General features: G+C 44.7%; 1 protein-coding gene across 2 annotated transcripts; it reads right to left on the reverse strand.

Annotated features, from left to right (window-relative positions):
- Positions 1-453: 453 nt before the first annotated feature.
- Positions 454-10,220, reverse strand: PRDX4 (peroxiredoxin 4). Of its 2 annotated transcripts, XM_055702655.1 has the most exons (8): positions 9,677-10,220; positions 6,976-7,093; positions 5,850-5,966; positions 4,581-4,703; positions 3,793-3,923; positions 2,160-2,194; positions 928-974; positions 454-583 (listed from the first exon to the last, which is right to left on the reverse strand). In XM_055702655.1, the coding sequence occupies exons 1-8, from the start codon at positions 10,203-10,205 to the stop codon at positions 580-582; spliced, it is 1,104 nt and encodes a 367-aa protein (XP_055558630.1). In that variant the 5' UTR covers positions 10,206-10,220; the 3' UTR covers positions 454-579. The 2 variants fall into 2 exon arrangements, with proteins under 2 accessions (XP_055558630.1, XP_055558629.1); XM_055702654.1 differs by lacking the exon at positions 928-974.
- Positions 10,221-11,755: the final 1,535 nt, after the last annotated feature.

Genomic DNA, 11,755 nt, shown 5'->3' on the forward strand with positions numbered 1-11,755 from the left:
TTTCAGTGCAGCTATACTGATTATGTAGCATAGGGTATGTTCTTAGTAGCTTAAAATGTTTTCCAGCTTTGGACAGACTGGAAATTTAATTCAGCAACTGTAACTTATTTCTGGTTTTCGCGTTAGCTGCTCTTACCTCTGGACTACACACGACCATACCATAACCAAGTGGCTCTTCTCTAGCTGTAGCTCCTAGAACGGGACCAAGCGGGCAAGGTTTTTGCAGAAATTAAGTAATCTACCAATTGCAAAAGTCATGAATCTCAGCCTGAGATGCTAAGAAAAGTAAATTTTGGGAAAACTAAGCATCTGAACAAGACTGACAGGGACAACTTATTTCCTAAGAATATTCTCTGATAACTAATGAGGTACCCATGCTTCACACTGGTTAGACTCCTGTTTAAGCAACCAGACATTTTATGGTCTATTGCAGTTACATATTAGTCAAACTCATTAAAGTAACAAAATTAATGAAATTTTATTGGCAAAAATGAAAGTGAATGTGACCTATAGAATTCAACGGAAATGAGCCTCAGTTTAGTTTATCAAAATACTTCAGTTTTCCAGCTGGATCTGGAATTATCTGTGCAAGAAAGAAAATGAAAATATTAGTCAAAACCCCCAAAACCGCACAAACACAACAAACGATAAAACCAGAACAGCACAGTATTTCATAACGTGATGCTAAGGCCAGCCCATAAGCTACACTGAAGAGTCATTTATCAGTTGATACTAGATTACCGTTTACCTCTAAAGGCACCTAACAGCAGTAGCAGAAAGATTTAACTGACTGGGGGAAGAGAGAGTGCAGCCTACCAATGGAAGAATTTATACAGCTGGGAGCACGTAAGTCTATGTTGCTTGCCCCAAAGTCAAGGTGTTTTAATAAACTAATGTCCGTAATCAAAAGTCTTAGAATTTACTTACAGTTCTTCCCTTGGCCACCACACTCTCATGGCTTCCTCTGGTTTGATCTAATTAAATCAAAAACATTTAGAAGGCATGGCTACATCTTTTGAGAAAGGCTTTCTGGACGACACTGCTACTTAAATTATCTGCATCTTTTGCACAGAGGAGAAAAAGAATGCTTATGTATTGTTTTAGATTTTTGAACTGGTAGTACTGGAGCTGTTAATCTCAGCAGGATAAGACTCTTTTTTAGAAAGTGTGTTATTGTCATACTATTTAGGTGTTCCATGGTTATGGAGGACAGAACTTTTACGTGCCAAAATATGTCTGTTAGGCCAGCCAGCCCTCTCTCATTTTAGTCTTAATAGCCAGCTTCCCCCACTAAGACACTCCTCTGCTAGCTTGAAAGAGGCGATTCCTAGCCTCCAGACATCCTGATAAATTTTCACATCCGGCAAAGAAACACAGTTTAACATTCCACTGTTCTTACTATCAATTATAATGCACACTACTCTGCTTAGAGGCCGCCGGGCCCTGTTTTTTGTTGAGACAGCTCTTAAACAACAACGCTCTGTCATCACCAGATGGTTCAGAAGAAAGCCACATGCTCAAATAGATGAGAATGATCTCATCTGAACTAGGCAGCTCAGACCTCTAGTGAAAGTTTCACTATTCTGCTGAGGCGTCATCCCAGCCAGAGAACACCAACAAGTTCAATGGGTGTTTATCTGAACCCTAGTTCTTCTGCTTGTAGGCACACGTAGGCAGTAACAAAGGAGGAAGAGCTATTGCGCAGCAAAGCAGTGCGCTCTGCTGGAGTTCTGACAGTGGCACGCCAGCTCTGTCAGATACTACAGCAGCCTGGGAACCTGTATCTGGTATTGTGGGTGTTGCCTAGGATCCACAGTAAGACTCAACAGAACGAAGAACTTATATGGACAAATAACCAAGAAGATTGGAAATGTGAGTCTGTCCTACTTCCTCTCATCGGCTGTTAACAGCAAAAAAAGTTCTTGGATCACAAACTCATTGCTGCTCAGAAGTTTTGTTCAAACACAGGGAATCTGAAACAACTGGAATATATCTAGTGTGAGGGAAATGAGCTTCTAATGAAATCAGTAGTAATCTGAAAGCTGTTACCTGTAACATACTCTTATCATCTCCACGAAAGTTGCAGAAATTTGGATTTGACTTTAGTCGAAATGAGTGGTTTTAGTGGTACATGCATGTAAATATAAACAGTGACTTACTGTTTCACTGCCAGGTTTCCAACCAGCAGGGCAAACTGGGAAGAAAAAAAAATAATAAAAGGACAAAGTTAGTAAAAGTATTTTTACACACACTTACTTTTGTGCATTTAATATTCTCTTTCTGAACTTGAAGTAAACAGCACACAATTGTCACATATAAAAACCTGCAACTATTAAATATGCGGTTTTCTTTATACATGGGATGGTGTCCTAACAGTTTATACCTGATACCATCTACCACTTCTGTTAACCGGAAATTGCGTTATCTCTGGATGGACGTCTACGTCTTGGTTTAATTCTCATGCCCTACTAGACAAAGTACGGGCAAAGCAGTACCTGAGAATGAACACCTATTCTAGTAGACACAAGAGTTTCATAATGAAATTCAGGTGAATACACAGAGACCTACCTACCTTTCTTTAAAACCAACTCCAGGGGAGATTTTTTAGCAAAGAAATCAAAGATTCCACAAGAGACTGAGAGATTTTATGTGAAGCCTTGCTCAGGAGTTAAGGGATTAGAGCATGTGGTTAACGTGCAGTATGGCTGAGAGCCCTGTGACCACCTGTACAGTTTCACATTCTGGAGCGCAACTCTGAGCTGATCAGAGCTCTCCTGACACTTTAGCCCCATGAGTTATGCCATATTACGCTGCTTTAAGGCATGCTGTCAGACAAAATGCCACAAAGGCCATTAGGAATTGTGGAGAACTACTTTTCCTACTCTGTGCAAAGAATCCAATAAGGCATCTAAGGAGGCTCTCCTCAGCATTCACACAAAAGCTGGAAAAAACGTGGTACTCTGGAAACACTGCAGATCAGTATTCTGTCAGGCAGCTTTGTAACTAAACGAGGCTAAATTTCCTTACTGTCAGCATTTCCTTGTACAGCAAAGCATAATAATGCCTTGTACCTTCAGCTAAAGGTACTTTCAAATGCCAGGTGAAATTGAGTTGAAATGGAAGTTAAGCTGCTGAGCATGTGTATTAACAGTTAAACCTTTAAATAAATGCATGTGTGTACTTAAACACATTGAAAGAAACGTGAAAAATTCACCCCATGTTTGAACTGCGGGAATATGAATTCTGGAGACAAAGTAATGATCTCAGGCTTCTTTGTCTCGGGGAAGATGATCACTTAATACTTGTGAAGAGCATACAAGTCACGGCGGTCTAACTTTCACAGTAGCACTATACATTCTTGACACAAAGCCTGCTCACGTCACTTACTTGTCACAGATCCTCAACGAATGACACAGGACAAGGACGGCCTGCATCTCGATTATTTTAGTATGACAAAAAGTACTGTAATACTGGTCCTGATTCTTCATGGCCCCGTATTTTGTACAGATTTATGCTTGTGACAGATGGTGTATGTAATGCCTTACTTCAGACTAAGGAACGCTTTATGCTCTGCGTTCTCATGGATGCGAAGCAAAATGTTAATTAGTATTCTAGAAACGACCTATGGAGGTACTGGGACCAAAGAATCATGTTGCAGGGCAATCAAACCACTTCATTTGTTGCATAAGGCTAGTCTCTAATGCTATGGAGTACCTTTCTTCCAAAAAGCTACAAATACAGCTTTCACTCTAAAGAAAACAATCTTTAACATGAAAGTATTTAAGACAGCACCTTCTCCACGTTTGTCTGTGTACTGGAATGCTTGTACTAAACGAAGCGTTTCATCCACCGATCTCCCAACAGGAAGGTCATTCATTGTTATCTGCCGAAGGATTCTCTTATCGTCAACAATGAAAAGGCCTCTGTGAAAACATTTTTTTGATGTGCGTTAGAAAGCAGAACTAATTACAGTGCTGTGTTTATGCACTATCTTATGTCTGCTGGATGGGAGGAATTTGATCTCTGCAAACACCATACAATACCCACCACCTCAGAACACCAGCACACTACTATTCTTTACCTAGGGTATCAGATGACGTGAGCCGAGGGCAAGGTAAAACCAAAAAAAGGATACTTTCCTGCAGAACATAAAACTGAGCTTTGATAGGCCCTGCTAGGGGATGTTGCAGATGCTACGATGTTACTGGGATCCGAAAAGCAACTGATCAAGTTTTTGAAGTGTATCTTGAGGACATTTGTTAACTGTAGTCTTGACTCCACTTGGACCTGGGGTCCCCCCAAGTGACTGCAGTTCTGGGGAATTCTGCGTGTTTTCCCTGCCCTAGGTATCTGCTGCTGACTGCCGTTAAACAGGACATTAACTTCAACCCCTCTTCTGATTCATTATGCCTTTTTTTTTTGGTGTGTGTGTTCTTCAATATTTATTTTGTCTCTCGGCATGAATCCTCAAGTAAAATCTGTTCTCAAAGAAAAATTTCAAATGCTTCTTTAGATATAAAGCAGTAAGTACTATCCCTGCAAAAAAAAAACCAAAAAACCACTGTAACCAAGGGAAATACCTAAGTGTATGCCCTTGATCTTCCAGATATACTCCATAATCCTTTGAAATTTGGTGTGTCAAATCTGAAAGAAGTGGAATCCTTATAGGTCCGAGTCCTCCTTGTTTTCGAGGAGTATTAATCCTTTGAAAGAAATGAGATAAATCTTTATGAGGATATCTGTATATTCCCTGCACAAAGTGAGAAGTCACAAGCTAGAACATTACAGTCAGAAGGATTTAGTGGAAGTGACTTTTTTTTTGTTCTGCACACAACAGAGATGAGTACTGTTTATGGTTCAAGCAAAATGTTCAGTAGATCTTTTGCAGTTTTTGGCCATGTCTATTAATAATGACCTCTTTCTTATCAGTCATATTTGCTCTATACCAATGTGGTCATGAATTAGGACAGTGTGATGCATTTATAGATATCTGCATCCTCATTGCCTTTTTTTTTTTCTTTCTTTTATTTATAGTATTTTTTTGGACTGAGACATGATACATTTCAAGCAATACATTGTCATGGTTTAACGCCAGCCGCAACCCAGCCCCCCACAGCCGCTTGCTCACTCCCCCTGACCCAGAGGGATGGGGAGGAGAATCGGAAAGGAATGTAAAACTCTAGGGTTGAGGTAAGAACAACTTAGTAGGTAAAGCAAAAGCCGTGCATGCAAGCAAAGCAAAACCAGGAATTCATTCACCACTTCCCATGGGCAGGCAGGTGTTCAGCCATGGCCAGGAAAGCCGGGCTCCATCACACGTAACGGTTACTCGGGAAGACAAACGCCATAATGCTGAACATCCCCCTCTTCCTTCTTCTTCCCCCAGTTTATACATTCAGCATGTATTCAAATTTTGGCTAGCTTGGGTCACCTGCCCTGGCTGTGTCCCCTCCCAATTTCCCATGCCCCTCCAGCCCACTTGTTGGCAGGGCCCAAGGAACAGAAAAATCCTTGATTTAGTATAAACATCACCCAGCAACAACTAAAAACATCAGTGTCCTATCAACATTGTTCTCACGTCATAGCCAAAATACAGCACTGTATTAACTACTAAGAAGAAAATCAACTCTATCCCAGCTGAAACCGGGACAAGCTTCAAAGATAAAGGTATTTGCATGCACTAGAATTAAAAACTGTCATCACTGACAAATTTTAAACATTTGTATCAGCAGCATCAAATTTTACACACTATAATACACCTACATAGGCTAACAATCTGGGGATACCCTTCTTCAGCTAACATGGACCCATGAATAATTTCTAGTGGAAAACAATGATAAGATACATACCATGCTAAGTGAGTGAACTTTGAATCCACAGAACATGCTACCACCTCAGTATTTATTGCTCTGAATTCTTCAATTCTGTCACTGAAGGCGATTATCTCAGTTGGACATACAAATGTACTAGACAATTTAAGACAAGATAAAGCAAAAATTGCATGAAACAGCCAGTAAGTTCTCCGTTTATCTTGAAATGGTAGATTTAAAACTATTCCAGCTTTTCCTTCATTTTTATTGCTTCTTCAAGCATTTAACCAAAATGCTGCCTGACAAATCTTCCAGCCTCAGACTCTTTAGCTTAGTTACAAATGATTTATTACTGAAGAAGATTGTAAACTTGCAGTTAGCTTACAACCTGGATTCAAGTGTTTTTAGTTACTTTTAGACTTTATGAATATTAACTGGCCAAATCTAAGCACAATGAACAATTTTTTTTCAGAGGAACATACTATAATTTTTTGTTATCGTGCATGTCTGCAAGTTTTAACCATTTTAATTTGAACTTTTTCCACTACAGAAGAAATAAAAATGACAATTTCTAGGGCCTTGAAGCTAAGGGCCAAGAGCCACGTTATTTCCTTTATAACATCAAGGTAGTTATGCATCTCTGTCCTCTTTTCTTCCTTTTGTGGGGAAGAATGGGATTCTCTGGTAGAAAGCAGGGATGTTTTCACTCAACCAGTGAAGTTACTGCATTCTCAATAGAAGAGGGTAATGTTAAGTGTACTTCGGATGTTATGGGACAAGCTTAAAGGGAAAATGCCATCTCTTAGATACACTGCATACACTTTAGAAAATCTAGATGGGATGTTGTCTCCTATTTGCAGCAGTGATTTACAGCATGATACAGAATGTAAAGGTTGCCTGATTGGGTACTACAGACTGAAACTTATTTTTTTGTAGGAAGACACTAAATGAGCGGACAAGCTTATTAGGACAAAGATTATGTTACAATTTTGTCAATGCCTGATGAAAACCCAAAGGCAACGAATGTATTTTCTTCTGTCACTCCATTCTTCTCCCCCAAACCCTTGCCAAACAAAAAAACAAGACCTCAAAAAAAGGAGAAAAATTAATGAAAGTCTAGCATAGCTGTGCTCAGTCTTGCTGTGTCTACAGTGGTCTTACTTACAAGTCAAGAGGATAGAAGAAGAAGACAAGATATTTTCCTTCATAATCAGTCAGCTTCAGCTCTTTAAACTCTCCATTAATGACTGCCGTTCCTTCCCAGTAAGGCGCTGGCTTGGAGACTGAAACATTAAGAACGTTCAATTAAAAGTCAGAATACAAAGCGCGCGTTCAAACAAAGCTGTTCATTAGCTAGCTTGTGTGCAAGGACAACTGGTCCTCCTTTTGCTCGACAACAACCTCCTGTACACAATGACAAAATGAAACTTCCTTACCACTTTAAACAGAGATTACAGAACGATGAAGAAATGCAGGTTTCAGTACACATGGAAAGTAAATAGGTTGACCAACTTGTGCTTACACATGAACCCCGTGAATCACTGATAATCAAGGCCACACAAACCTTATCTGGGCATACTGAACAAACCATGTGTGCACCACCAGCTCATGGCAGAACATCTGTTAAGACTGAATGGAAAGCTGTTTAAGATTTCAGGAACCCTATTTTGTTATGAACAGCTGTTGTGAACCAGAACTGTAAGATGGTTCAAATTCGTATTGTTACTCTTTAGCCATAAAAAATTACTTGGAATTCAAGTCCACAAAAAATACATGCTGCAACATGTTTAGAGACAAATGCCTAAAAATGCAGCGTATATTTAATAAATTACAACTCCTGAGTAAATTGTAACTTGAAGATAGTTGTGTTTAAAAACAAAAATCCAATTTAAATGCATGAAATGTATTTACTATTCCTACCAAAAGGGATTAACCTTGAATATTAAATATTAAAAATGATTCTGCCAGATACTGTTTTCATAGTGACGTGAATTCTGAGACAGGGCAAGGTATGCTGGAGATACAAAGTGAGCTGAATACGCTTGTGATGTCAAGGACCTTGACAGAGAGCTTCAGGAAATTAGGGAAATGCTTCTTATAAAAATATATGGCATTTTAATTGTCTGGACGATGACTGTGTTTGGCTTTCCTTTTTAGGACAACCCACAGCTGTAGAATACAAATACAGTTAGTGAGAACGTATAACAATGGCTGCAAAAAATGGCCCAAACCATCAGAGATCACGCCCGCGAACGGGAAGGCAGCCATCTCTGGTTTCATTTGATTATAACCTGCAAGGGATACAGCAATGCAAGTACAGAGAGTCGAGACAGTAGATGTGACTGACAATTCCAGTTTACATTTCTTGAAGAAATCTCTTCTTCCTCCCGAGTCTTCTGCAGAATTCCTTCCGATCCAATTTCAAGCCCCGGGCTTCTAATTATTATTAGTTTTTTAATTGAGTCTTTGCAGGCATGGGACTATTTTCAAGTGAAAGCAAGGATTAATCTTCAAGTTATTTCATGCTCTCAAAAAATGTCTCAAATTTGTTGCTTTTTACAAAGCAGTGACACCCCAAACCTAATGTCTTTGCAGCAAAGCATTCTCTTCAACTGACCTTCAGATCAGGAGTGAGAAGGAAAAGAAATTAAATAAAATACACCATAACCTGACCCCTTTCTAAATTAAGATGATTTTGGGGGGGTTAAAACCACTTGTCTGAAACGCTGTAATAAATTATAAAGGGAGGCAAAACCAAACAGTGTCAGTTACAAAATGCTTGGCTGGTTTGCCATGGCTCTTTTGTAGCATCTGTTTGCAAACGTTTAAAATGGAAGTTATGCCCTGGCTTGGTGGAGGAAAAGGGTGTAAAGCTGCAAACTCTGACAGCAAAGATCGTTTCTACACGACTTCTCTCTGTCCTCTGTTCTGCAGAACGGGGCTTTTGGAGAGCATCTGAGCAGCTGAACAGCTGCCCCGAACACCTCCCTGCGGCTCAATTCAAGGCGTTTGCATCTAGGTCTGCCACAAAGCATTTAAATCACAAGAGAGCGAAGGCACAAAAGCAAGTGACAGACCAAGGCCAGTCACAACCCGCAAGCGTTACGAGAGGTGACCCTCCGGTACTGCTCAGCGCAGCGTGAGAGCGAAACGCTTTTGTAGATGGTTTCATGCGTTTCCCTCAGCTCACTCGCGGGATCCGGAACCACCGACCTTGCCAAGCGCCAGTGCAAGGCCACCCTCGCTGCCCCCGCAGCGCAGCGCAGGCCTGGGCGGGGCGGTGGGCCTGGCCGCCCCGAGCCGACAGCGCGCAGGCCGCCGCGGGGAAGGGACACCCGCCGCGGGGAAGGGACACCCGCCGCGGGGAAGGGACACCCGCCGCGGGGAAGGGACACCCGCCGCGGGGAAGGGACACCCGCCGCGGGGAAGGGACACCCGCCGCGGTCACCCCGCGGGGGCCGCGCAGGGCCGGGGGCGGCTCTCGGTGCAGGCGGCGGGCAGCGCCCTCAGGCCGCCGGCTGGGAAAGGACCCCCCCGCCCCCGGGAAAAGCCTCACACAGCCGCGGGATCCCCGCGGGTGCCAGGAGGGAAGGGAGGGCCGCAACCCCGCCGCACTGCTCCTGCTGCAGCGGGCACCGGGGCGGCCCCTGCCCGCGGCGGGGGGCACCGGGCGGCCGCCGTCCCGCCCCGCGCGGCGCGGAGGGCCGCCGCGCTCCGCCTGACGTGGCGCTGCCCGCCGCGGCCGCTAACGGCGCCGCGCCACGCCGCCCCGCTCCCCGCGGCAAAGGGCGCCCGCCCGGGACCCCCGTCCCGCCGCCCCTGCGCTGCCCCCTCCCTCGGCCGCCCCAGCCCCGCCCGGCACCTACTCTTGGCCTGGCTGAGGTGAAGCGAGTGGTCGGAGACGGGCACGCGAGCCGCCTCGCCGGGGTAGACCTGACCCCCGGCGTAGTAATGGCACCGCTCGCCTTCCCGCTGCCGTGCCGTGCGCGTCTCCTCCGCCTCGTCTGCCAGCGCCGCCGCCGCCGCCAGCAGCAGCAGCAGCACCGCGCCGCGCCGGCCCCGCGCCGCGCCGCCCGCCCGCAGCTGCCGCCGCGCCGCCTCCATGACCCGCCGAGCGTGCACGTCCCCGCCGCGGCGCGAGGGAGGAGCCGGGCGGGCCCCGCGCACAGGCGCCCCGCGGCGGCCGCGTGAGGGGAGGCGCGAGCCCGGGCACGCCGCGCTGCCCCGGCCGGCACAGGCGCCCCCGGAGCCCGCTCGCCGCCGGACCGGGCAGTGCCGCCGGGGCCCGGGGTCGTGCCTGAGCCCCAGGGGGAGCGGTGATGGTGTCTGTGTCGTCTGTTTCCCTGGAGAACCAGGGAAAATAAAAATACACGCGTGCGCGGAGAGAGCGTGCATGTCGTCCAGGGTGTGTGATTGCAGAAGGAAACTAGCGATGCCTGAGATTTGCTGTCTGGTGTCTCTCTTATCTGTGGCGATGTGGGTTCGGTGGGTATTTCATCACTGGCGGTCATACCGATCTCTGCCAAGTGCAGCTTGCACGTTCCGGCCCAAGGAATATGTGCAATGTGAAAAAAAGCCCTGCCCTAGGTCTGAAATCTTGAATTGCTGCCAGCTGGGCAGCGATTTGTGAATGGGCTGCATGTGGTGGCGGCGTGAAGAGTGTGGTTAAATGGGAATGAGACTGCTAAGTGCCTTTTAATTCATAGAATCATAGGATAGTTTGGGTTGGAAGGGACCATCAAAGGTCATCTAGCCTAACCCCCCTGAAATGAGCAGGGACATCTTCAACTGGATCGGTTGCCCAAGAGTCCCATCCAACCTGACCCCGAACATTTGCAGGGATGGGGCATCTAACACCTCTCTGGGCAACTGGTTCCAGTGTTTCATCACCATCGTCATAAACAATTTCTTCCTTATACCCAGTCTGAATCTGCCTTCTTGTAGTTTAAAACCATTACCCCTTGCCCTATTGCAGTGGGCCCTACTAAAAATTCTGCCCCCATCTTTCTTATAAACCCCCTCTAAATACTGGAAGGCTGCAGTAAGGTCTCCCCAGAGCCTTCTCTTCTCCAGGCTGAACATCCCAACTCTCAGCCTGTCCTCACAGGAGAGGGGTTCCAGCCTTCTGATCATCTTTGTAGCCTAGATGTCTTGGTTCAATTTTCTTCGTGAGAGGTCATTATGTTCAGTGCTGAGCAGACTGTGGTTCATGTCACAAAACAGTTACATATTTGTCACACATAAGCATAGCTAGAGGGTAATTCAGCAGCACATTTAATAACAAGCAAGATTTTGAAGATGGTAAGTAGGCTGTGACAAGCAGTAGATAAGGCCTTGCAGCTTAACATCTGGTCGAAGTTGTACTAGGCACACCTGTTTGACTGGGACAGTTCAGGTCATCTGCCAAGTGTATCAGTTAAATTGTAACCAGGATCCTTAAAAATGAAGATGTGGAAGAGCTGGAGCTATCCGTTACCAAAAGTGGGGAGACCACTGACCTGTGCTTGGAGCACTGTGGATGCCATCCTCTGGGGAAGCTAATGATTCAGTAAAAAGCTTACTCCAGATTGATGATGTCAGGCTCTTAACAGAGGAACATCTGCATTGCATCCTGTCTCTGCAGGTGATTTATGATAAACATACCTTCAGGATGGTACGGTACCCATGCCAGAACGGACAGTACAATTTTCTCTTTTAAAAATGATATAGAACAGGCACATAAAGAAGAGAGCCAAAAGAAAATGCTGAAGGCCGTTTTCAAAGAATACAGGCTGTGTAAAAGGAAGGGATTAGGAAGCTACCTATCGTTATGTAGCGTCTTGCACAAATCCTACTGGTTTTCTGGTTTCGTACAACAGAATCCACCCTTTAAAAACATAATTCATAGAATTAAATTCATGGAAATGGGAGAAACAATACCTTCCAGGCATGCTTGCACTTCTTAA

Source organism: Falco cherrug, chromosome 2 (genome assembly GCF_023634085.1).
Source record: "Falco cherrug isolate bFalChe1 chromosome 2, bFalChe1.pri, whole genome shotgun sequence".
In the NCBI taxonomy this organism is placed as follows: Eukaryota; Metazoa; Chordata; class Aves; order Falconiformes; family Falconidae; genus Falco; species Falco cherrug.

What these genes read in the sequence shown, in the direction of transcription:
- PRDX4 (XM_055702654.1), bottom strand. Translation starts at nt 10,205, where the DNA reads ATGCACGCTCTCTCCGCGCACGCGTGTATTTTTATTTTCCCTGGTTCT. An exon ending in AAGTTCACTCACTTAGCATG is followed by an intron (nt 4,704 to 5,849) that starts GTATGTATCTTA and finishes TTTCTTTCAAAG; the next exon opens with GATTAATACTCCTCGAAAAC. An exon ending in GATCAAGGGCATACACTTAG is followed by an intron (nt 3,924 to 4,580) that starts GTATTTCCCTTG and finishes ATGTTTTCACAG; the next exon opens with AGGCCTTTTCATTGTTGACG.